Source organism: Colius striatus, chromosome 9 (genome assembly GCF_028858725.1).
Source record: "Colius striatus isolate bColStr4 chromosome 9, bColStr4.1.hap1, whole genome shotgun sequence".
Taxonomy (NCBI): domain Eukaryota; kingdom Metazoa; phylum Chordata; class Aves; order Coliiformes; family Coliidae; genus Colius; species Colius striatus.
In genome coordinates this window covers 14916357-14942890 of record NC_084767.1, presented here as the reverse complement: position 1 = coordinate 14942890, position 26534 = coordinate 14916357, and the positions used below count along the sequence as shown (strand labels likewise).

At 39.9% G+C, this 26534-nt stretch overlaps 1 protein-coding gene across 3 annotated transcripts in view; it reads left to right on the top strand.

The window, feature by feature from the left end:
- Positions 1–2739: 2739 nt before the first annotated feature.
- Positions 2740–26534, top strand: part of CNOT6 (CCR4-NOT transcription complex subunit 6) — a 33426-nt gene continuing 9631 nt past the window's right edge. Inside the window, exons 1-6 of one of the 3 annotated variants that reach the window (XM_062002458.1) lie at positions 2740–2898; positions 17733–17846; positions 20362–20548; positions 24612–24697; positions 25653–25742; positions 25846–25914. In XM_062002458.1, coding sequence (XP_061858442.1) covers positions 17735–17846; positions 20362–20548; positions 24612–24697; positions 25653–25742; positions 25846–25914 — 544 coding nt within the window. In that variant the 5' untranslated portion in view covers positions 2740–2898; positions 17733–17734. Of the gene's footprint in view, positions 2899–4929; positions 5015–17732; positions 17847–20361; positions 20549–24611; positions 24698–25652; positions 25758–25845; positions 25915–26534 lie in introns of those variants that run through there. The other 2 variants (XM_062002456.1, XM_062002457.1) reach the window with 2 other exon arrangements.

Genomic DNA, 26534 nt, shown 5'->3' with positions numbered 1-26534 from the left:
GGGGTGCTAAGGGATTTTAAACTGCTCACAGTAAATACTTCTATGTCCAAGTGTAAGGTCAGAAACGCTGCAGGACATTCACCTTCTTTTTGTGAGACACGTGGTTGTGTGTCACAAGCAAGACTTGGCCTAACTGAAGCCTTATTCCACAGCACAAAATGGTATTTTTTTGTTTTAGAGTTAGTGAATGAAAACTTAGACTGTGGCAAGTTTAACATTGCATTTTAAAAACTTCTGCTCTGATCTGATTGTCTTTCACAGCAGTACTGTCCAGACCTCAGGACAACAGTGTCCCACACGACACAGCAGCTCCTGAGACCTATGGAAACTGTCGTGGGCAGGTAAAAGATTAATGGCAAGGGCTCTCTTCTGATTGATGAATCTGTGACCTTGAGCAACAAGAGCACTTGCACGAAGTATATCTGCCACGTAAGACAGACAAAATGAAAGAGGCTCATATTACACTCTCAGATCTCATTAAGCACCCAGACCAGAAACACCGATACCAGCACTGGCCATCTGCTCCACTGTTTGCCTGGTTACAGGTCTGATAACACTCACAGGGTGCAAAAGTTAATCACACGTACAGATGAGTAGCAGCACTTCTGCACAGGAAATTCAGCAGAGCAGAACAGTTTCTAAAAAAAAAAACCAAACCAACCTCACATACCTGTTTTTATTTCATTCTGTTGTTTCAAACCACACATGCAAACTGGCAGTTCAAAGAAAAATTATTGATATAAAAGGCCGTTAACTCTGGACTCTGCAAATATTGCTGGGTTTTTTAGACATAATCTATAAAGTTATCGTAAAATTAACTAACTTGAAGTCTGGCCTCCTTTTAGTCTATGTAATGGTCAATAATACAGAACTATTTTTAATTGCTTTTAAATGATTTCCTCCAACACTGCTTTTTGCTTATCTCAGTTATTTGACAGTTACTAGTATTTTCTGACATTTGTTCTCCACTTGCAGCAAAGGCAGCCCTCAACAGTAAAACTTTCCAGCCCTGTTGTAATATTACCCCAGCATTCATCCCCAAGGAATGAAGTTTCCCTGCAAGTATATTTTGAGAAACTTACAATCAGCTGAATTTTCTCTGCTGTGCAGCAATTCCTGGCAAATCCTGCAACATACTCAGAGACTTTCCTACTGCTTTTGGAGAACTAGCTCTGGGCAAAAATGATATAGTCTATTGAAGCCATATCTGACCTAGAAAGCATTAACTGAAGAATGTGTGGGACAGCTGGTTATCAGAAAGAAAAGACATACAGCGCAGAAGAATGACATGTAGAGTTACTTGAGTTAGGTTTGAATGACTGTCAGCTCTTCAGAGGCAGCCAAGCCAGGAAGCAGATCCGATGGTTCTGCCACAGCCTGTGCCGCATCCCATAACGGAGCTAGCTCAGATATCTCCAGCACAGGACTGCACCCTGTGGTGAGGAGATAGTTTATCATCCAGGAGCATTTCAGATACGTGATATGATAAGGCTGAACAGAAATCTGAAGTATTGCAGGATTATTTCCAACAAAGTGCCAAAGGACTCGGTCTTGCACCAGAGGATGTTCTGCCATCTTGCAGCATGCCAGAGTCGTCTTTTTCAAAGTGCTGCTCTTAAGAAGCACGATCAGGCCCCATCCTCCTTTAAATTTGTTAAAAGAAAATGCCTTGTTACACAACAGTGTGAGTGCAGTTTATTTCCAGAGACGTATTCAGTTATATCTGAACAGAGGAGGCTTCAATTCTCATTCAGTTTCCCCAGTTCAGAAATAGGGCTGTGTATCTGGGATAATGTTTTTGTCTTTACTGCTCCTTTCAATGAGGTGATGCATATCAAGCACACATTTGCTGTTGTATCACCAATAGTATTAACATTTTACCTCTCTGAAAAGCAGAGGAAATCATTTCGAATTCATTATTTATGATTTTGGCCAGCACACCACAGATGTCACTTTTCCACCATCACTTCATCTTGCACCTCTCATTTTGCTGTAAAGTCTTGTTACAACAGGGCAGTAGAAAGAACCACAACGCCCTTTATTTTTCAGAATATCTTGATATGCATCCATTTACTGGTTAAAGGGAGAAAATGATGTAGTTCCACAAAGGTGCTGATGGTAATTCCAGTGGTCATTTCATAGCAACCGGTTTGTGCAAATGCCACTGCAATGGATCTGGGACATCATTTTGCTATTGAGGACACAAAGATATACCAGACAGCCTTTTTAATAAAAAGTGTTCAGCACACCATCCACATTTCAACTGAGCACATCCACTGTGAGCTTCAATTCCCGTTTTGGACTTTGGCAGGAGAATTTAAAGTCCTTTTCCAAACAAGTGACTATTTTTATGATGCTTCCTGGACTCCCGTTAGAAACCGTTTCCCTGTGATTTACCATTTACAGTTTTCATGTTTTACCATACAGCTGACACACTACTTTCACCCACTTTCCCACCTCCTTCTTCCGCCTTCGACAACCCCCTGATTCTTACGGGGGTGCCCCAAACAGCCTTCCCCCATCTTTTATCACGCCTTTAGCCCTTCCTCAGCGCCGCCGCTGCTCCCCCGGCCTCTCTGTCCCCTCACCCTACAGCTTGCCCCGCACTCCCGCCCCCCCCCCGCGTTTCTGTCCGCGGCCGCGGAGCGTGCGCGGAGTGCAGGCAGCCTGGGCAGGCGGGGCGGAGGGAGAGGAGGAGGAGGAGGAGGAGGAGGAGGAGGAGGGCCGGCCCGCCCGCAACCGCCGCCGCCAGCGCCGCCATGATGCTTGTTTGCTTTCAATGAGTGTGAGGAAGAGGCGGGGGGGAGCTGCTCTCCCGTCCGGCCCGCGGCAGGAAACAAAGAGCCAGGCAGGCGGCGGAGCGAGGGCGGCGGGGGGACGGGGATGCTGCAGCCACAGGTAGGGGCGGTCCCGCCGCGGGGGGGCCTCGCCCGGGGGGGTTATGGCTCGAGGGGGCAGGACTGGGGGGGGTACGGCCGTGGGGGAGCGAAGCGGTGTTATCCTGGGGGGGGGGGGGGGGGGGCAAGGGGGGAGCCTCCCTCGGAGTTTGGGGGGCGCACCTCGCGCCGCGTCGTTTGGGGTGTCACGGGGAGGGGAGTGAGGCTCCTCTGGGGGGGTGAGGGGCTCCGGGTGGAGGGGGGCGGGTGGCACTGGAGGAAGCGCTGGGCCCCAGGCGGTTGTTGGTGCGGGGACGCCCGGGGGAGGCTCCGCACCGCGGAAGCGGGTGCGACAAGTCTGCTATCAAAGCGGGGAGCGGCGGGGACGGGGGGGGGGGGTCCGCCGCCGGGAACTTGCCCGGCCACGCACTCCCGGCCGGAGGCCGGTAAACACCCACCCGGCGTGCGGAAGGGAGCCGGGCCGGGCGGCGCCTCGCAGGGAGCCCGGCTCTTATTTGCATCGGGGAGGCAATTAAGCGAAATTAGTATAATGGCATCTGTAAGCCTGAAGTTTTTTTTGTTGTTGTTGTTGTGTTTTTTTTCCCCCTCACTGTGCAATTGAGTTTAAAATAATTAAACAAAGGCAGAGGGAAATGACATCAATCTGGTAATTGTCCGTCCAGCCTCATCGCACCGCGTCTCTGCCTCTCCGGAGGCCCATTCGCCTCGCTGGGAGCAGAGCGAGGGCCTGCCGCGCTGCCTGTCAGGGGACCGACTCTCCTCTTCCGGAAGGAGCAGCCGGCAGCCGCCCGCCCCGCCGGCAGCGGCAGCCGCGGCCTCGCCGGCGCCGGGGCCCGCAACGGCCCCTCGCTCCTTCGGCGGAGGCAGAGCGCGGCGAGGCCGGCGCGCGCCGTGAGTGGCGGCCGCGGCGGCCAATGGGCGCGCGCGGGAGGCGGGCCGCGCGGCGGCACGTGAGGCGGCGGGACGGACGCATGCAGGGATAAACAGAGGGGAGTTGGGGCGGGGGGGACACGGGCCCCAGCGGAGCTCGGCGCAATCCGGTGTCTGCGCTGCGATCGCTCTTTGATCGAGCTGATTGAGGGGCGGGCTTTTATTGCGTTGGTTCGACTCTGTTCGTCTGAGCACCTTAGCGGGATGCGGAGCTCCTGCACCCTGCAGGCCTGGAGGAGTGGGGTTGAAGCTCCTGTACTCCATCATCTGCCATCGGGCTTACGGGACAGCTTTTGCTCGTGGCCCATTTTATAGAGAATTTTAAGCCTGGGATCAGACGAGGCTTTAGGAAAGTACGTACCTATGCACCTGTCTCTGTCTTGATGTACATATATATCGTGAACCCTTATTTTATCAGCAGTTTTCCCACAGACATTAAAAATTCAAACAAAACCTACTTTGCTTTGTGTAACATAAGAAATATACTCACAACAAATACAGTAAAATGGAGGGTTTGTGGTTTATTTTGTTTATTACAGAAATCTGTATTTCCACAAATGCATAGAAAACTATATTGCTGAAAACAACTTCACAGTTATTGCTTTGTAACTAGGGTTGCAGAGCTTTGGGTTTCTCATTTGATTTCTGGAGCTTATTTTCTTAATCTAGATTTTTCCCACAATGGGTAACTAATTCAAAATTCAAGGGATTAAGAAATACCTGTGGTATTTGTCTGGCTTAAACACAAAGATGTGCAAGTGTTGACTGGTAACTGTATTGTATCTCGCTTTTTTTTTTTCATTCTAGAGCAGGTCTCGTAATTGGGAATTTATCAACCTTTCCACTGGGGTAATTTTACAGGATTATCCGCCCTCTGTTCTTCCTGCTGGTTCATCTGGACTCTGTGGAGTTTGCTGCTAGCAATGAAGCCTTCTGTGGGGGTTTATTCATGCTATTACTGAAATGGAGCCCTTCGCATTTGGATTAACTCTTTGTTCACTTTTCACCTGAATTGTTTGGATCAATCCAGTTATAAAAAGGATATTCCCATGCATCACTTTTCTGTTTGCATTTTGAAGTTGAACCCTGAAGGCAATCTTGAGGTGTTCAGGCTGTTTACTTTGCTTGAATTTTAGAGGAAGAGCTGAAATACAAAGATAGATGAGACTGTAATACTGCATGGGCAGGTAAACACTTGTCATGTTTTATGTAAGAAAACTTGAAAACATGTTATCAAGAGGCACAAATTGAGTGAGAATGGTACCTTCCAAGGTAAAAAGCGTAAAGATCAGGCTATGCTTGATATCAGGAAGGCATTCTTCAAAGTGAGTGCAATATTCAGGTTGGAAGTGACTATGTATAAAATGGGGTCAAGTGCTCCCAAAATTGAGCAAACTAAAAGTTCTTTCCCAAAAGATGAATGAGAGCATCTATTTTTAAAAGCATGGCAGCATAAATAGAAACGGTCATGTTAATCTGTCTTCAAAAAACAAAGTATTTTTGTTTGTAGGACAGTATGTCTTACTATTAAAATTACTCTCATGCCTAGGAGGCTGGGTGACAAACCAGAGTTCCCCTTTCCAGTTGTGCAGCACCTGCTACAACAGCCAGTTCCAGCTGCAGAGGCCCTGGTTCTGAATTTGACATTATTTTCAGATTTTGTCATGTAGCTTTTGCTGTACACATGTATATGTGTGGTCTGTACCATTACATCCCTGGCCCAAATGATGCCACATTTAGCCAAGATTATACGCAGACGGCATCTCTATGAATGAAGATCTTTCAGTCTTCAGAATTGAAGAATGTACAAAAATTGTCACTTGCTTCCATAAGTTGTTTGTTTGTTTTTTTTCCCAGGAGAAATAGATAGTATTAAAAGGTTACAATTGTGTGAGATGGGCTCAAAAAAACCCCCTACCACTGACCTTAAAAATTCACAAGAATACTCTCAACAGACTCCCACCTCTAGATTGTAGTCCTGGTTGTGTGAAATGGAGACTGACCCTTGCCCTGTTGCATTCAACGTATGTGGGGTTTTTTAATCCATATATTGAGATCTTACAGTACTTTTGGTGTCAAGATGCTTAACTGACATCACCAAATCCAGTCTAAATTTAGGCTTCTTCATGGTGTAATTTTGAAAGCTTTACATGTAAATTGCTCAAACTGAGTCACTGCAGGGTTTCCTCTGTTTTGTATTCCATCTTCAGTGCTGGTGCTTCACACTTGGAAGTGTGATTACTGTACAATATCCTGCAAGATTATTAGCACTGTATTAAGTTAAATTGGGTTGTAGAAGGCCGCTCAATGGGGAAGCTTGGCGACCTGCACTCAGAATTTCTACATTGAGCTATTTCTGCAGTTTAAGTCTTGAAGAATTTACAAATGCTTAGGCAGGTCCTATAGAAAAAGCTGTTTAAATGCTTAACGTGTACTTTTGAGCTACTAATTATGCTTCTAGGATGGTGCTTATTTAAAACAAACAGACAATAACATTGGCAAGAGCTCGCAAGAGCTCCATTTTTCTTTTGTAAGACTGCAACACGAATCCTTTTGTTAATACCTCAGAGGGCTTTTTTTTTTAAAGTGAAGGAATCAAGGAGGGACTAGGAGCAGAAAATACATACATAGCTGTTCACTTCAGAATTAAAATACTTGCAGTTAGTATTTCAGTCTATCTTATAATGGAGCTCTGCAGGAAGAGATTGATTTATTATTTCTTTTTAGGCTGGGAAAGCTGTTAGGCATGTTGTAGAGGCTGTCAAATCTAGACGTTGTGATCACAGCCTGGGTATTTTGATGGGTCTCTTGTGTGTCTTAGTTCACATTCCTGATGTGTAACCTTAATTCTGCAAGGAAGCAGCTTCCTACCTTAAGACCATCCTGAAGTTTCTATACCATTTTACAGTATCAGTATTTCCAAGGCCTCCTTCAGTTTTTTGAGCTTCCTTGTTTCAGTCTGGAGACTAGGGGTTTCTAAAATATGCTGAAGCAAGTCTGAGTCATAGCTCATGTCGTTAGGTACAGCATCTGGCCATAGTTAGGAGACGATGTCAAGTATACTGTAATTTAATGTACTGCATATTACAAATAATCTATATGGCTTTACTGCTTGAGCTATTTTGGAGTGTATTGATGAGTGAGATGTGGATTCTGGAAGTTGATCTGACTTTAAATGACACTCCACAAAAGTATCTCTCTGCATAGATCAATTTGCAGAGTCAGGGATCAGAAAAAAAGCTTTAAGCACTGGGTGGGCTTCAGAGACAGATCTTTTTCTTGTAACAAAACCCACATTGAACTGAAACCTACAAAGACAGGAAGGCTTGAAACTGAACTAAAATACAACTGGATTTGAGCATGTATGATCTGGTGTGTATCACCTGTCAGAATGAGATAGCATTGTAATGGCTAAATAATAAAAAAATGTTAAAATGTTTTATGCCAAACCCTGACCATTAACACTTTTAAATGTTCTTATGAAGAGGTTCTCATAGTTGTCCACCCAATAGAAGAGCTTTACCTGACAAAGCAAAGGTCCAGAGGAGTTTCAGTGCTGCCCTAATCACAATCCATCTGAAAACAGAGTACTCTAAGGAACAAGAGTTTTTAGTAACAAGTCATCTGTGTGAAGAATATGTAAAACGAGGAAGGAATCTGTGCTTTGCTGAGGAAAGAGCCACCTCTGAAGATTTGAGAACTGATCATATAGTAATTGTCAGTCATGCATGTAGTATGTCACGACTTTCTTCCAGTGGCTGAACTTGGAAGGCTGCTACTCTGGTTGCCCATTAACTCCACATAATCTACTTCTGTACAATGGTCGCCAGGGAAATGCTGAAAACCAAGCAGTGATGTGGCTGGAGTGGTGATAACTGTTTTTTTAAAAAACAAAACAAACCAAAAAGCAGCAACAATAACCTCCACTTTCTTAGTTCATCTCAGAAATCACTGCATCAACACAACAGAGGGAGGTGATGAAATGGAACGTGGGGACAGGAAAGAAATCTCGAGTTGGCTTTGCTAAACAAGAGCATGGCTGTGGAACAACATTCTCAGGCTTGTTGGTTTAATTTGATGTAAAAACAGTCTATGAATAGTCTGTTTTGGTTTTTTTCCTGTCAGGATGTGGCTAGATGGGGGAACAAACTTGAACTTCAGTTAGTTTAGCAACTCTAATACTAACAAGCATCTCAATATCTAGAAATTGATTTTTAGGAAGGCAAAGATTTTTGGATTTAGATACCCACATCTCTTATTAGGCTGACATTCAAATCTGTAGCAAGTGAGGTCATGTCCAATCTTCATATGTTCTGTTGCAATACTAAGAAAGAGAATAAGGTTTTCTGCAGTGACTTCATGTTTTTACCCACAAAACAACAGAAATCTATTAAGTATTCTGCAAATGCATGACAGGAAAGTGGAGTAAGGAACACTGGCATATGCATGCCAATAAAGAACATTGGGATATATATGCTAGTACTTGGAACAGATTACTGAGTTGGGCCAAGATAAGAAATTGTGCAGCATTCTGAATACTAACCAAGAATCAATGTTCCATATATCATGACACTATATTGTCAGATACAATTGTCTGGACATAATCGAGGCTAAGTATTACATTAATGTTTTGGAGTGTAAGACCATTCTTACTAGCTTTCTGAAGATGTTTTTAGGTAAAGCTTGTAAGCCTTGGTCTTGCTGCCTATCTGCATTTTTAAAACTTGAAGCTTTGTGTTTTATGATGGAACTCTTCCTTTTAAAGTTGATCTTTTGGATTCCATCTTATTCATACAATATATAATTACATAATGCAAGGAAATCCTTCAAGTAATTAGTGAACCTGACTGATCTTTTAATATACTGGCATTTCAGAATACACTAAAACAGAGAATGCAAAAATCCGAATGTTGTAGAGTACTCATTAGCTAGTCAGAGTGTTTCTAGGGATACCAGTTAAAGGTCACCCTTTGCTTTGCAATTTGGTTTTGTGTAAATATTTAGTTTTTATACAGTGGCCTTTACTATAGGCATAATTACATATAATAGCTGATAATTAGGAACTCTAATCATCTGGACTATGTCTATGCTACACTGAGAACATTTGGACATAATATTTGTAATTATTAGGTGGTGTGCAGGGTAAAGGATGGGAACTTGAATTCTTTGTAATGAGTCAGATAAAATAGATCTATCTTGTAGATCTATCTAAAAGTTGGAACAATCAAGGACCTCTGTGCTCAATTGTGCCTTTTGTATTCTGACCATTTGGAGCTCTTTTGAATGCAGACTGGTCTTTATAGCAACTGACCATGGAAGTGACATTTTGGAGCTCTTTTGAATGCAGACTGGTCTTTATAGCAACTGACCGTGAAAGTGAAAATTGCTTCTTTGCACTAGTGAAACTATGGTAGATAAGTTTTTAACACCTTCCAAGGTTTAGGTGTTAAAACATACACTATTAACACAGGAATTGTCACTGCAGGTGGAGTGGAGGGAAGCAGGTTGGGCAGGAGAAGTAGAAGTTTGCAAAATGGCAACCTCCCTACCTCTGTCACACACCTTGTAACCAGGCAGTTTTAATTTCTATAACCAAGTAGTTAAGAAGGGCAAAGAAACCTCAATTAACATGAAATACCTGCAGGTAAAAACTTAATGATGTGGTCATCATAAAAAGATGAATTGACTGGTTTTTGAACTTGAAATTTGAAGCCAAATCTAGTCAGTGCTGTATAGCTCTATAGTCTAACCAAATCTTCCTGCTTTGAAAACAGCATGTATCTTTTTTGACCTATGTGACCCTGTTGATCTGAACCAAGGTGCTTTGTTTTTCTGAAGCTTCAGGAGAGTTAGGTCTCATTTTAATCATCTTTGACTAGATGAAGGGTTTTGTAGAACTTCTACAGCGTCATAGATTTTTTTTTTTTTTAAAGAATACAAAAGCATTTGCCAAGTTCTGAGTTTTCTGTAGTAGAACTTAAATATGCAAAATCAAATAACTCATGTGATTAGTCATATTCTAGATATACTCACATGAACTAATGTATATTGACTAAATCAGTGTCTTGTATATATTATTACATAGTTGTAATACATCTTCACATCCCACTGCATTATCTGAGTCTGAAAAAGAGGAAGGGTAACTGGTTTCATATCAGCAGTCATGTAAAATTCTACTTTTAGAAATCCTCAAAATATGAAGAAGCATTACTTCCTTGATGAAGGCATTAAATCTTAATATGCTAACATGTGATGTGACCCAGTGAAAAAGCACTTGCGATGAATCAATTGCCTTTGTGTTGACTCAACAGCATTTTTATTTTTTTAAGTTTAGATCATTCCAACATTAAGCTATAAATTGGGTTAAGGGGATCTTGACACTTTCCTACATGTTTTAGTTGAGTCTCTTGGGAGGTGGGGTGTATGTCATTCTTGTGCTGCTCCAGTTCTGCCTGTACACACAGCTGTTACTGCTGTCACTCCTCACACTAAGTAAAAGGAAATTTTTCATTCTGAGAAGTGTATTCTGAAGAATTCAGGTGTTACACTTCAGCTATTTTCCTAATCAGATTATTTTCTGGTCTTACATTTCCAGTACTATGTACTTAGTGTAAAAAAAAAATCCCAACTGGAACAGCCTTTTTAAAATAAAATGATGAGTGTTTGCACTAGACAACAAATAATAGGTGTTTACACAACAGACTTTATCTTTACCTAAAAGTAGCCTACTAGTAGGAAAAACAAATAAATCTGTGTTTTCTTGGAACACTGATGTTTTCTTTGTGTATATTTCAAGAGCAATCTTGTTCACTCATAGAAAGTGCAAGGTTGTTTTTCAATAGATAGGCAAGTCCTCAAATTTGTATTTATTCAGCATAAAAATATACTTAATTTTACTTCTCATGCTTTAATATGGATCCTCTAATTTGAGGAAGCTTTCACTATTTCAGGTTTATTTTCTTTTAGGTAGTGCTTACACCTGCATTTCTGAACTTTGGTTTGTCTACTTGCACACTTGTGTATTGCAACAAAATACAACCGGAAGTTGTTTTCTGACAGGATCCAAGTATTCTTCCCTACTCTACCTGTGAGTAGTTAGGAAATCCAAAACCATAGGTGTAAAGATTTTTTAAAAAAAGGAATAAGAGTGACATGACATTTAGAAAACTTTGTAGGAACAATGTCAGGCATGCAGAAAAACCATTTAATTCTCTAGTTTTAAAGTTTTACGTCTCAGGTAGGGGATTGGGGATGGTCCCAAATAATTTTAAATAGTAGTTTAGCTGAAGTACATTAAATTTACTTCATGTGAAACTCAGTTTAGCTGGGATGTGTTGATTGCTTGCTTGTGTCCCTTCTTCATGGTGATGTGTTGCCTATGAATATTGTCTCCATCATTTTTCAGTAGTAACATCAGTGTCTAGATTATTGCCTAGGCATGGTATAGACAGAGGGTAGGTACAGTCATTGAGTCAACTCATCAATTCATGTGGAAATTCTGTAGGGAATGACCTTTATCATAAGCTTGTTCAAGCTTCTGTTGCTTCTCTGTGAGAAGACAGATGTTGGGCCTCATCATCCCAGCCAGGGACAATGTGTTTACATGGGATTGTTGCTTCGTTTGCCTGTACATGAAGCTGAAATGTAATTAAGTTCCCATAGAAAGATTGATTCATTTTGGAAAAGTACTTCAAAGAATGGGTAGTGGGTTTGTGAGTGGGAATAAGCAAGTTGCAAGTTTTATAGTATAAACTGAAATACAGCACTATGAGAGTACCTTTTTTTTTTTTTCCAAAGCATAGTAATCTTTTGCATATATTTCTGGTCTCTTGGAAGAGGATCACTGTTTGGAGTTTAAAGCAGTAATTTCTATTCATTCTAGTTAGGCTCAAGTGTAGACAGGAACCCTTTAAGTGCAGGTTAACATTTCTGGTTAGCCTATACATTGCTGGAACTGCTACAGCTTTAAGTTATCTTAAAGGCAGCGTACTTTGACTTCAGTTAGTATTTCAGACTTTGTTCAATGTTACTATTTAACTAATGCATGGATGGATGAAGGTATTTGGAAGCAAGATTTTTGCTTCCTGCTGTGCAAGAAGAGATTTCAGGTAGGTGTACCCAGAAAGATAATTATGTTGTCCCAATTTCAGTCCTGTGAACAGCTGTGCTACAGATCCATGTGCACATTGCTACTGTGCAGGAGTAATAATACAAGAGGCTAAGATCCCTCAAATATTTTTTCCCCATCTTTCTCCCTAGCTTTTAGCCAGTTTAATTCTTTTCATCATCTCCTTTTCTTATCAGGCAAAAGTCAGTGCTGATGCAAGAGTGAAGTGGAAATACATGGTTCTGGGGAGGAAGGAACAGTAGTGAGACCAGCTTAGTTCTGCTTCATGCATTGTAAAACCACACTGGAAATGGCTGGTGGGGGGGGTGAGAAGGATCTTAAATTAACTTTGAAGACATGCCTGTCAGTTTAAGAAATATATTGGTGGAGAAGGTGATTTGAACTAATTTTCAAATGAAACTTGGAATTGCATGAGAAAGCTTTGAGGTTAGAGGCACATAGGTCATAGAGCTTCTAATGGTAGTGCTTGGAGAAAGAAAAAAAGTCTCCCAATATGTGCTATCGTTTTCTTGCAAGATCTTTGAGTAACTTAATGGTTTATAATTTACAGGAAGTACTGAGGATTGGTTTTTATCCTGCTACTTGTCAGCAGTGTGAGAGTCATTTATTTGGCAAGTAATACTGTTCTGCATCAGTAAGTGGAAAATGTTTCAATTGTTGTGTTACTCCTAGCTTCATTAGGATCTAGATTTGTATAGTTCATTCATCATCGTCAGTTAAAGTAGCAAGAAGTTTGAATAATTCTGCACTTTATTGGGTGTGATGCTACTTTGTTTACTTTCTCCTTTTGGTTCTCCTCATCTATATCAGTTTATTAGTGATAAGTAGTAACAAGTAAAAGGAGGGAAGTCATCAACATGTGTCAAGAAGGTTCAGAACAGTTGTAATGCTTCAGCATAGTGATCCTGAGGTATTTCTAAAGGTACTCTCATAGTTCTAAATGGAATTTGTGGATGCTACTTATTAAGTATCAAAATAGTTATTTCTGAATAGTTGATTAAATCAGACATTGTGCTTGAACACTAACCCCTGCTGTTCTCACTTGTTCATCATTTTCTACAAAGTTTTATAATTCAAGTTTTCTTTCCCCATTTTAAACTTGGAAATGGAACAAGCTGATGTTTCTGTGAGAGTTTTCTAGGCAAACTTGATACCTGCATTTGTAGTAAAGCTAATAAAGGGTCAGTGGTACCTGGCCTGCAGGAGCTGTTTTGAAATAGAGTCAGTTTATATGTGGTATAATAGAAAGCGTTTTGGGATATAAAGAACTTCTGTAATATTTTCTGTTTATAATTACAAAACCAAAATAAAACACCAAAATACAAACAACTCACTTCATCTTAAGAAACTTGCTCACCTATGTATTTTGATTAAATCATTCTTCCCCCTATCTTCCCATTTCATAAAAATGGCAGAAGGGAAGGACAGGAAAAAAGTCTCCATCTTTCCTGCCTTGTCCCTCAAAGCAGTTTCCCCAGATTATCACTTCTCCATTTTAGAGGTGTTATTTATTGGTAGTTTACATTCTCATTTAGAGGATTAATTACCTCATAACCTGATTTCCACTTGACACACACTTAGAGCTTAGGAAACTTACCATTTGAAGAGTCTTGTCAGGTAATGGCCTGAACTCTTCATTCTTCTACAGCTAGCAGCTTAGTTGTCACAGTTTGGCCTTCAGGCAACTCCCTCCTTTTCTAGGCCACCAGGTCCTCCAGACACGTGCCTGTAATGGCACTGGTGCTCTAAGTGCTCCTCAGGAGCAGAGTGAGAACAGTGTTGAAGTACAGCACAGCCACTTGTAACACTACTGGTGACCACACTGGTTCTTCTTCAGCACAAGTCTCAGAAAGAAGGCCAAGCCTGGCTGTTCATCACCTGACTGCACTCATTGCTTTAATCTGGAGAGACAGGTAGCAATTGGTACAGGTGCACCTCAACCTGTGAAAATTTGGCTTAATTTCTAGGGATCTGTTCTGAGTGAAACCAAAGTTGGTGCTCCTCTATCATCTACCTGTTGTATGAGCTAATTTTGTCAGCACTTCTAACAGGTTACCCTTCCTTGAATTTATAACCTTCAGGTTTTTTCTTCTCTTTTTGTTTCTCATTGTCCTTGCCTTGCACCTTTCCCTGAAGGGTATTGTCTGCCTCTGCTCTCCCTTGCTCTGTCCTACTGCCTTTCTCTCTGTACCCTCTTGCAAAACAAGGCTTAAAACTGTGTCTACACTGCAGACTTGAGATCTAATTCCCTACATCAGATCATTTGCTCTGTCTACCTCATCACCCTGGTTTAGCTTAGTTTCTTTGGGATAATTCTGTGTTGGGACTGGGCGACTCAAGAGTAGGAATGGACAGCCTCCCTCCTCTTGAACTCTCAAGCTTTTCTGTTTTTACTATCTTGGTACAAGATAGTAAACATTTTCATTTACTTTCAAACATATTTAAATGTCCTCCTCATGAAATTGACAGTTTGGGGTGTGATCCCAGCATCCATGTCTTGTCTTTGTAAATATTTTCTTCTTTATTAACTAACTTACTGGATGTGGTAACAGCCTAGTGTTAGTGGTGCTTTCTACCTTCTATGGTGGTGTAACTGAAAATTAAAGGTGGTGTAAGGTCTTTGGAAAATAATTGTCATGATAGTTTAAAGCAGCAGTTGTCAATGACTTGAAAGTTGTTCAACACCACTTTCTACTTCTTACTTAAAATTGCTCTATTCTGCTGAAACTGTATCACTTAGTCTGAAGTTTACCTCTGCTTTTACAGTTAACTGTAGCAGCTCAGCAAGCTGTAATTTTGGATTTGGAGAGATGGAGAAGGGATGAGAGGTGATGATTTGTAAAAGAGATTGATTTAATTTTTCTTTATGTACTCCGTTCTGTGAAGTTTTGAAATACAATGCAAGGTATTACACTGGTGTCTTATGATGTCCCATGAAGTATGACCCAAATTTAGCCTTACTGTCAGACCTTGAGAAATCTTGATATCTATGTGATGAATAAAGATGTTCTAACACTTGGGGATCCAGTACCTTGGGTATTATGGTGTGGATGTCAGTGGTGCTGTCAGTCATTAGCAGCTTCTTCAGCCAGGAGGCCCTCAAGCATTCGCTGCTTTTTTTGTTTGCTCCTGGGAATCCCAAACAGCAGGGAATCATCACTGTGAAATGCAGCAGTGAGAAAGGGAAAACCATCAACATCAGGAACTTAAAGGAGAGGAAGAGTAGTGCCATGGATGGACCAGGAGCATGGGGTCACCAGGATCCAGTGTTAAAACCTCAGACTCTTAAATCTGTAATTGTTTTAGCACACATTAACAAAGCCCATTGGAAAAGTATGTCATCCTCTTCTGGTAGCGAGGAACGATATGCTGCTGGTACCAGCAAGGCTGTTAATTAGTGCATGTGATTGAGTGTGCTCTGGGGAACATTCATATTTCTGTACTGAATGAGATTTCTGTCTTTACTATACCTGTCTCCTTTTGTGAAAAATTAAGAAAAAAATATTAATTCAGGGAGCTGCAGGAAGAGGAAAGCATCAAGTGACCACGGAAGGTAAATGTTTCCTGACAAACTGGGCTGTTGCTATGTGGCATTGATCTTTGTGAATTATAGATAGCAATAACAGGAGAGATGCTCTTTATGTTACTGTACATTGTTGCACTACTGGCATAGTTATTTCAGGGAGGAATTAAGCTTTTACCTTTTGGGTGGTTATAATCTAGTCTTATCTCCTTTAGTTGTTTTGTTTGAAGAAGAAAGACTTATGCTTGATGATTGCAATACCCTGAGTAGTAGAGTACCTTCATTCTTTAAGGAGCTCCACCCAGCTGCTATTTATAATCTCATCCTTTTACCCATAATTCACTTTTTAAAGGGGAATTTCTTTTTACTGCAGAGATCTGGTTTTGACCAGTAGTAGGAGTGGGAAAAGGAAGGAGGAGTGTGAATTAGTGGAAAAGCTGATGTATTAAAGTAAGCATGTGGTGCTTAAAAGCTTTATTTTAACTGATGCATAATTAGCTAAAAGTTATGGGAAGGGTTCTGTTGGTTTTTTTAACATGCAAAGCAAACATTTTCCAGTAAAGTTAATAAACAGATAATAAGTCTGGTTGATATTCTAATTTTCTGATGGTTATTCCTTGTTTATTCTTTATATAATTACAACACACTTCTGATGTATTCACTTTACTCACAAGGATATGGAAAAATTAGCAAACCTTAAAAGGCCTGGTAGATAGATGTGCTCATGATTTTGACCAGCATAGCTGCTTCTTGATTCTTTATTTACTTTTGGGTAGTGTTATATTGATGTAATGTGTTTTCCTTAATAATTTCATAATATTGCTTGTAATGTGTTTTTAAATGTGATTTGGAAAGCAATGTTTAATTTCTCTGTTTCTTATAAATAATTTTATAGCTTCTTGCTTGTGCCTTTCTGTGTGTGTTTGGACGTGGCAGCTTAAAATGGTGAAATCTTTGCCACAAAACTTCATAGATGTAATTAGGGTAATGAAAAAGCATTATTCTTGTTTGTGACAAATATGAATTTTATTCGAAGTCCTACGTACCTTGAAAATGCAGGGCTAGTTTGTCAATTAGTATAGAATCACAGTATCTTAAGGGTTGGAAAGGACCTTGAAAGATCATCTAGTCCAACCCCCCTGCCAGAGCAGGACCACCTACAGTAGGTCACACAGGAACTTGTCCAGGTGGGCTTTGAATGATGATTTGATTAAAATCTATATAAGCTCTTTTTCCTCTTAAACTGACTAAAACCCAGATGTATTTCTTCTGGGACAGAGGAGAGCTGGCTCATGTTAAATGGAGGGTTATCGCACAGGGCTTTCATATATATAGTCAGGAATGCCTTCTTTTTATCTTTGGGTTTTGAGGTTTTTGTTTGTTTGTGGTTTTTTGAGTGTCTCCCCCTTCCTTTTGTTAGTGAAACAGTACAGGTATATTAATGTACAGGAAAGCTGAAAGGAGGTTTTTTTGAACAGGAATATTTGCCAATTTCTCTCTCAAGGTCCATGATTTGGTATGATAAAAAGAGATTAGAAATGAAAAATGTTTCCTGTCAAGTTATCGGGAATGACGTGAAAGAGTGTGAGAGAAATGGAGTTAAATTTCGGTGTTAAACACCTGGCTGAAGAAAGCGATAGAAATGTCTGCCTCAGGTACAGGATTTCCAGATTGAAGAGAGTAGGATGAGGGCTGGGTTAAATGCTGTCATTTTTCAGACTTAAAGAATTGAGGATTTTTTTTGAAACCTTAATTCTTTTCTTGGATGCTGAATTGTGTGAAGAGTTGAGAATTGCAGTAAACCTGGAACTGGTAAAAAGTAAAGGTTATTACCAAGTGTTTTCTTTATGGTTTGTACGAGGGAGATTCTGATGGTGGTTGTCATCACTTCTGGAAGTTTTATTGTTGAAGAACCAAGAGCCTGTGGTGGGATGGATTGATTGTGAAGAACACAGTGACATACCCACAAAAGGTTGCAAAGCACACTGTTTGTGTTGGTTTACAGATTTTGTTAAAAGATTGGGTGAGAGGTTAGGCTGTTGTCTGCCCCATTCTAAGGGCATGAGGAATCTGTGTTCTTCTATTTTATAGCAGAGTTAAATTTGTAAATGGCTATGAGCTATCTTTATCTGAGGTTCTGAAAAGCATTTGAAGCCAACGTCCGATGTGAAGTTTAACTGAAATGGAAATTGCCTTTTAAAGAATTCTTACTACATAATATCTTAAGTAACTATTTGCCTCTTTGTCTCAACAGGAATGCCCAAGGAAAAGTACGATCCACCTGATCCACGGAGGATGTACACAATTATGTCCTCAGAAGAAGCAGCCAACGGAAAGAAATCACACTGGGCAGAGTTGGAAATAAGTGGTAAGAAACTGAGGAACAGTCCGAGTTATGAACTCATTGCACATTAAGAGTAGCCCATGTTAATATGGGATTGTACAAGAAGTCTGAGAGTGGAGTTACCTACCTTGAAGTGAGCCAGCACACCACCATAGCAGCTGCCAGTCTCTGTGTGTGGTGAGGGAAGAGGCTGGGGTGGGATAACATAGAGAGCAGTAGGAGAGGTAAGTTGAGGCAGGTGGGAAATCCTAACATGTAGGAAAGCTGGGAAGATGAGGATATGGGTATGAGTTCTTTGTGTTTTAAGAAGATGGGGTGGGTGAGAATGTGGATTTACTATCTAATCTGTCAAAAAGAAGAGATTTAATTTGGGATTCATACATAGACATATGCTGTTACTTTTAAGTAATGTATCTAGTCCCTGACAGTATAGTTTCTATTGAAGCAGAAGTTTTTAGTTTAGAAGCAGTTGTAAATCTTTGCTCTGTTCTTGAGATTTTAAATAAAAAAAAGAAAATCCTCAACTCTGCTAGCTTTGAGATGCTGTCTGACTTTTGGATCTTTTCTTGAAAATGCTCAGAGTTCATAAACCTGAATTCCAACTGATGTGGGACACCAGTTTTTCGATTTGTAGAGTAATTTCTGTTTACATAAAGTGTGTTTACAAGGAAATTCAAGCAAATATGTTAAGAATTAAAAAAAATATTTTGTGGTGATGTAAATGTAGTCTGAAAATTTGCTTAAATGTAGAGGTTCCTTAAGAGACTGCAGAGATTGCTATGTGGTGTTTCTAAATAAATGTCTAATAGATTAAATTTTTGGAAGGATGAATACAAATAGAGTTCTTTGAATTGTGAAGAGCCTTTCCATCCAGATCATTGAATCTGTGTCTTGCTTCAAGTGCCACGTGCCTAAACATGTGAATAGCTTTCTTTACTTGAAGGTTACAGATGCAGAAACCTAGTTAAATGCTGCTTCAGGAATCAGCATTAGGCTTGGATATCCACTTGGACATCTGCTGCCTCTGCGTAGGAAATGCCTTAAGTGATGGCTCTTGCCTTTCATGCTTGGTAATCTTGCTATAGACTGATTCCAGCCAAGAGAGGTGCAGGGAGTGAAGAGGAAGGATCAGTGATATTGATTAGAAATCCTTTCAGCTACAAGGGTTTCTTTGATCAAAGTCCCCTGTTTGCATTGCAAGAGGCTGGCTGCTCAGTTTTTAAAATGCCAAGAACTATTGATTTGTATTTAAAACCTTTCAAAAAATTTCTTACTGAGCATTACAGCAGCATGCATCCTTTATGAACTGTATGTATTTGCCTTGCAAAATAAAATGTGACAATGTGTTTGTTTTATTAATGTTCTCACTCTCTTTTCCTTGCAAAATCCTTGGTCATCCAATACAGAAAGCCACAAATGTTTTAACTACTCTCTTTTAAATCACTGAGCTTTTTCATTGCAGGATTTCTGTGCCACTCACTTTATTAGAGCTCACTGGAAATGATACTTGTATTAAACCCTTTATTACCAGGGGCCAAGTCCCAGATACATGTGTATCAGGGTAGCTTTCCCCAGGCAGTAAATATGACTTCTTTTATTTTGAATCATTTAAAGGAAGGCATTAAAAACTGTGTATGTTGGTATATTATTAACTAGACTATTCTTAATATTGGTGAGTCGTGGTGAGTTTTTTAAAGGGCTCTTGCAAATAACTTTTTGCTGTGGACAAACTGGTGTTGGTATTCTTCTAATGCTTTTGATACAGTGAGATGATTTCTGTAAATGAAAAAAGGATATAGTCCTGGGGGAGAAAAAAGAAGTCTTGGAGAGAATAAGTGTTTTGAGACCTTCCGATGATATCTCACATTCCTTGCATGTGGCAATGTTAAAATCTTGACTCTGTCACACAATCCGTGTTTCCACCCTTCAGTTGACACAAAAATCATACCGTTTTTTAAAATATCTGGCAATAGTTTATGCAGCTTTTAGTTGAATGCCAGATGGAAATCCATGTTCTCAACTAAGCATCTTAGTCACCCTAAATATAGTGCTTCTATCTGTTCTTGGCTGGATTAACGCCATAGAATAAAGATTTTTGGTTTGAAAGATGTTGCACAGAAATAAGGGGCAAACCGAAGCAGCATCTTTCATCTCGGACATAAACTATAATTGGAAAAAAAAAAATCTGTGTCTTACATCTCTGTTAATTTTTGATTTCATGGTCAGTTAGTAAACAGGTCTTGTTTTGTATGTCACTTGGGAAAGACAGATGTTTAAACCGTTAGTATGGATTGAAATAAAGCAATCTAAGCATCCCTGGCAATGCCTTACATTCTGTTATGCATTGCCAGATTATTGTGATCTACAGAATGGGTGTTTAATGGAATTTTCATTGAATAAAATAACAACAATAAAACACAACAAACCCCAAACAAAGCTCCCCCTCAAGCCTTCCGCCCCTCATGTTTACTTGCGGTTGATTACTAGCAAACCTGTATAGTTTAAGTGTTATATTTGATTTTGTACCTTCCTTCCACAGGGAAAGTGAGAAGCTTAAGTTCATCGTTGTGGACACTGACCCATTTGACAGCTTTGCATCTCAGTGACAATTCCTTATCCCGTATTCCTTCGGACATTGCCAAGCTTCACAATCTGGTATATCTGGACCTGTCTTCTAATAAAATTCGCAGTTTACCAGCAGAGCTCGGAAACATGGTGTCACTCAGGTATGTACATTTTAACAGGAGTTAAAATTATTATCTTCATAACGTCATTCTAAATTTCAGCATCATTTTCATCTTCTAGTAATTAGAAAAAAACATAAATTCCTCCTTCCTCACTTCTTTTTGTCTCTCTCTCTGATTACTTAGTATGGTCTCTGCAGCTACCGTGCTGGCTTTTCTGTGATAACCTGTTCCAGTGTATGACAGTACAGAATGAGCTACAGAAGTCATCAGTTCAATGGCAGTTAATCATTTCATACTTTTCTAAGTCAGATTTCCTCTTTTATGTATGTCTTTGCAGACACTTTTATACATCTTTATATAACATTTTTCTCTAAGAAATACTTGCACACAAAAAAAATGCTTTTACTTCATGTTAAGGCAGGAAAAATGTCAGGTTAAACATTCATAATCATGCTAAGTACATTTTTTCCATCTTGATTAATCTTTAGCAGTTACTCTCAACAATAGCTCTTACTGTGTTTTATAACAACTGCAACTTGTCTAATGTCATCTCCTTCCAACTTTGCCATCGTGTAACTGTGTTCCTGTGAAAAATAGGGAGGAGAAAAAAACCATTGTAAATGTACCTGCTCTTCCTATCATTTTACAGTGCCAAAGTGTGCAAAGTTTGCATGGAATGATGCCTTCTTTTGGAAATGAAACGTGAATAGTGGAGCCTGTTGAGGTTATAATGAAGGCTACAGCATGTCGCTTTGTAAAATACACTTGTTATATAAATATATAAATGATTTATGCAAGAGTAAATATTTCCTGTAAATATTTATTCAAGGGCAACATTCTTTTGCCCTTGCCCCAAAGGAGAGCCTTATCTTAGGTCTATTATACAGTTACCAGCAATTGCCTTCATTGCTTTTAATTTTTAAGACATTGATGGACTGCTTTTTCAAATCCAGAAAACCTTGACCCTAAAAGTAATGAGAATGTAATTAGAATTAAAAAAGGTGGCAACAGAGAAATGGACTGCCAGCACAACTAATGAAACTCAAAGCAATTGTGCACATAGAAGTATCAGTCAGTTTTCTTCTGCTTTAGAAAAGTCTGTTCTTCTGGGGAGGATTAAGCTAGCTGATTAAATTGGTACTAAAAGCTCAAATTCCAGAGCAGTTAAAGTCTTGGAGGCTGAGCAAAGGGACCTTGCTTTTTAGAGCATAATTGGCAGCTCTGTTTTGTGGTGTGTGTTCAGATGTGATCTGTTTTAAAGAAAGCTTTGTATTACTATTTCAGTTAGAAACAGTTACTGGTGACAAGTTTCTTCCGTCCTTTATCCAGCCCTCACGTATTGTGAGGTAGCAATCCTAAACTTACTGGAATATTCTCAAATTCATCTTTGTACTTCCTTGGCATTCTTTTATTTTCATCAGTGTTTTTCCTTTTGAAATACTGTAACCGTCGTACTCGTGACAGAGAAGTTAGCTTAGCAGTGTGTGGTCATCAGTAGTGTCAGAAGATAGAATCATAGAGTCATAGAATTCTAAGATACTAAGAAGATACTAAGCCTTCTTCCCAATACTTTTCCTGGTTTATTCTGACTGATTCTCTGAAGCTCTTACAAGTCATTAAGTCTCTTCTGAGTAGAGAATGCTAAAGCTTGTGAATGGGAAATGTGAAGGCAAAGTCTAGGATTGCACTAGGTTTTCATTTTTGACCTAAATATAACATTTGAATCTGGATCTCTGTGAAAAGCTACTGCATTAACCCACTGTGTGCTCTCTGTCATGAATGATCCATTATTTCTTTTCACTGGAGTTGGAAGTCAAAAAAAACCCCAAATCCTAAGTGCATCCTACGTGATGGTGCTCAGCAGGTCTCAGCTGTGCTGGAGTTTTATGTTTCAGGCTGGCTCTTACTGCAGACACTTCCCATCGCTTCTGGGAAGTTGTTCAAACTAACAGTAATTCGACACTGGGCATTGCTAATATCCTGAGCCACAGAAATCGATTGTGCTTTCACACTTGAGAATTGATAAAGGGTCTTCCAGCTCCGACGTCTGGAGCTCTGGGTTTGGTCTGCACAGCATAGCTTGCCTAAGGCTCCTTGCATCTCCCTTTTTACTGCAGGTACTTGAAGAAAGAGGTTTCAGAGAGAACGTTAAGATTCTGATCTTTGCCTAAGGAGGAGAGAAAATAAACACTGTAACATATTATCTTGGAAAGCTCAACTGTGAAACAGTTTTTCACGATATGCTTTAAAGAACTGGTGGGATTTGCTGTGATCTCCTTAGCTGTGTAGAGAGGGTGGGTTCTGTGGAAGCAAGGATCATTAGAGAATATGATTCTTTCATCCAAGAGAGAACATGTAATGATACCTACTACTGGGCCCTTTTTCCAGCTCAGTGTTTTCCCTCTGGAAGAATTTAGTATTTCTTTTTGTAATTCATACATAACTTTTTCAAAGCACTGCTGAAGTCTAAAAGAAACTCTTAGAGGAAAAAGTAGCTTCCTAAAGAATAAACTAGTAGCTTTGCCATGTCAGACTATCATCCCTAAAAATAACAGCAATTTAAAGTCTCAAATGTCTATGGGAAGTGCTAAGAACTAGTGGAGATGTTGATTTTGGGGTTTTTTAACCCCCTGTGTTTTCTGACTGCCGTATGCCTTATTCGTACTTAGAAACTCTAGAATTACACAGTGAGCTCTAAGCTTCTCTCTAAAAATATGTGCTCTTGTCTGTGGGATTTTATGTTAAAGAAACAAAGAAACTCCAGTTGGCTAGTGTGCTGTAGTCTGGCAGTCAATTGAGCAATGACTTGGCATTTCTAGATACCTCAGTGAAATAAAAAATCCCATCCTGTGTCATGTTCCACTATTACAAACCCCAGAGTGTCTCTAAAACAAGCAACTTTATTTTTACCAAGATCTCTAAATACATAGTGAAACAGAGAGAATTTCCCAGGAAGTCATTGTGAGGGAAGGAGCAGGCAGAGTTTGCTGTTGAAACACAAGGCTAGAAGAACAGTTGTGTGTCTAAGGCACCCAAGTTTCCTTTCCTTTCCTTTCCTTTCCTTTCCTTTCCTTTCCTTTCCTTTCCTTTCCTTTCCTTTCCTTTCCTTTCCTTTCCTTTCCTTTCCTTTCCTTTCCTTTCCTTTCCTTTCCTTTCCTTTCCTTTCCTCTCCTCTCCTCTCCTCTCCTCTCCTCTCCTCTCCTCTCCTCTCCTCTCCTCTCCTCTCCTCTCCTCTCCTCTCCTCTCCTCTCCTCTCCTCTCCTCTCCTCTCCTCTCCTCTCCTCTCCTCTCCTCTCCTCTCCTCTCCTCTCCTCTCCTCTCCTCTCCTCTCCTCTCCTCTCCTCTCCTCTCCTCTCCTCTCCTCTCCTCTCCTCTCCTCTCCTCTCTTTTGTTTTTCCTCTTTTTTGTTGCCCCAAAATGTTTTTCAAGTAGCAACTTCATAGTGAATGTGCTGAGGAATGTCTTCACTGCATAGGTGGGTTTAAGAAGTGAAAAGCTCCTAACAAGTCCATTTGCTCTGCCCAGTTCATTGGGATATTGGAATTCAGGGCATGAATTCTGTTCCTGGATACATATTGGTTTTGTAAGTTAAAAAGCACATATTGTATTAACGTTGAAATTAGGAAACAAGCCAACAGAAAATTACTATTGCAAGTGACCATTATGTGGTAATGTCATAACTCTAATCATACTGCCATGATCCTGGATTTTTTGTTTGTTTTCTGGTATGTAATTTTCCTCTATTTGGCCTTTAGTCATAGCAGAACTGTTTCATGGTCTAGTTTGTCAGAGCTGTTACCGCTTCATCGCTTGCCTTTTATTAAAGTATTTAATTATTGATAATGTATACAGAATTTCTGGCTTTTTAAGGTAAACTCTGCAAACAGTTACTTTCCTTTATGCATCAAGGTAATATGTATTTTTTCTTTTTGCGTGGGCCTGAATACAGCAGGTTTTCCCAAACTGTTTAATCTTCAGAGCCATTGAGTTCTTCAGTATTGTGGTTTGCTAGTATGTTGTTTCTCTTTACATAAATTTCTTGTACTATACTGATGAATGTTGATCTGGTTTCAGCCCTATATGATTCTTGCTCTGTCTACAGGGAACTACATTTAAATAACAACCTGTTACGAGTTTTACCTTTTGAGCTGGGAAAACTGTTCCAGTTGCAGACTTTGGGTCTGAAAGGTATTACTACTTTTTCTTGGTATCCATGCTAGTTTAATGATGTCACTTCTGAAATGTAATGGCTGTAGTCTGCTAGATCATAAAGTTCACTGAATAGCCATCTCAGATGTAGCTACTTACTCTGCACTTATAAATAGTATCACTTAGGGTTTGTTTGAAAAAACAAGAAAGGTGAGTTTGGCGAATCACTCCATGTGTAAAGAAGTTTGCTCCTCTTTCTGCAGAATGAGGGGAAGCTTTCTGTTGCTTGCATTGGGGTTGAATACAGTGCTGCTTTAACTAAGACATTTTCTGCAGTTAGCTGTAGGTGCCAACCAAAAAGGGAGCAGGCTTTCTACTCCTGTAGGGTACTGTGCTGTTTATGCAAGCAGCAGTTTAACTGTTTTTCCTTTTTCCTCTGAGCTCTATGAAATTACTGACCTCGAGGGAAATGGTATCACAAAATCAAGAGCAATAAATACCTCTAAACACTATTAAGTCTCAAAAGTCTGTCTTTCTCCCCTTTAAAACTGGATAATTGCAATGTGTGTTGCCTGTGAAAACTTTTACAATCTACTCATGCGTTTGGCAGATGATAACCTCCTCTCAGATACAAATGGCAGAGAAACCTGGTGGTGGATGTTTCACTTGCATTGAGCAAAGGCTGCAGAGGTGGCTCCTGTGTTTGGCCTCTTCAGCTCTGCCCATGTGCTGCACCAAACCCTTTCTTCACTGCTGTTCCCTCCAGCAACCACTGTTGGAGTGGTCAGGCAGAAGATAGTCGAGGGAATGTGGTTAACTTCACTAGAGCTATTCACACACCCAGTGTTTTGTGGGAGTGAAGACCTGAGATCTGAAGCCTTTAAGTAGTTCATAGTAGATGCAGTATGTTTTCTCAGAGATGCCAGCTTTAAGCACTGGTATGTAAGCTCATGCTAGTTCTATCTATTCAGTATTACTGTAAATCTGTTTGCAGGAAATCCACTTACACAGGATATTCTGAACCTTTATCAGGAACCAGATGGGACACGAAGGCTACTGAACTATTTGCTTGATAATTTGGCAGGTACTGCAAAAAGAAGTAAGTGATCATTCTTAAAACATTTATTTCTGCTGTGTACAATAAATGTGATTATCACTTGTATTTCTACTTTAAAATGTTCCCATAGTTTCAACAGAACAACCACCTCCAAGATCTTGGATTATGTTGCAAGAACCAGACCGTACAAGACCAACAGGTACTTTTAACACTGCTGTTTGGGGATTTTTTCTGTTGTAAAAGCTGTGGATCTTTACTATCTGTTGGAGAGATTTTTGATGCTTAAATTAACCAGTGAACTCTGCAGTGCTGATGAGCCAGTTGAAGTAGTTCTATCTTGGTTGAAACACCTGTTTCAGGTTTACCATCTTTTACTATGAAGTAATTTCTTTTTAGTTACCATCCTCCTCACAGGAGTTTAAACTGTTAGTTAGTTCAGTAGTTGAATTAGAATGGGCTTAATTGGACACTTGTTGAAGAATAAAAAAAAAAAGGAAGAACATAAGAATAATTTCCAAAAAATGTTCTTTTTCTTTCTTTTACATAACTTGTGTATCATCTTTGACTCAGCACTTTTCTTGCTGTTGGGATTCAGATCGTGTTTAATTGACTATGTTTTCTGCATGAATCGTCTAAAGTAGAGCGTTTTCCATCTACCTGCACACCAAAACTCATAGTGTATTTCTCAATTACTACAGTGTCTTCTGTTTCAGGACTGGTGTGCATTCCTTTATTGATTTTATTAAGGCAGTTGCTTTCAAAGATCAAAATGTTAGTGCAGCTTGTCTTTTGCTGTCATCTATTTGTTTTCGAAATGCT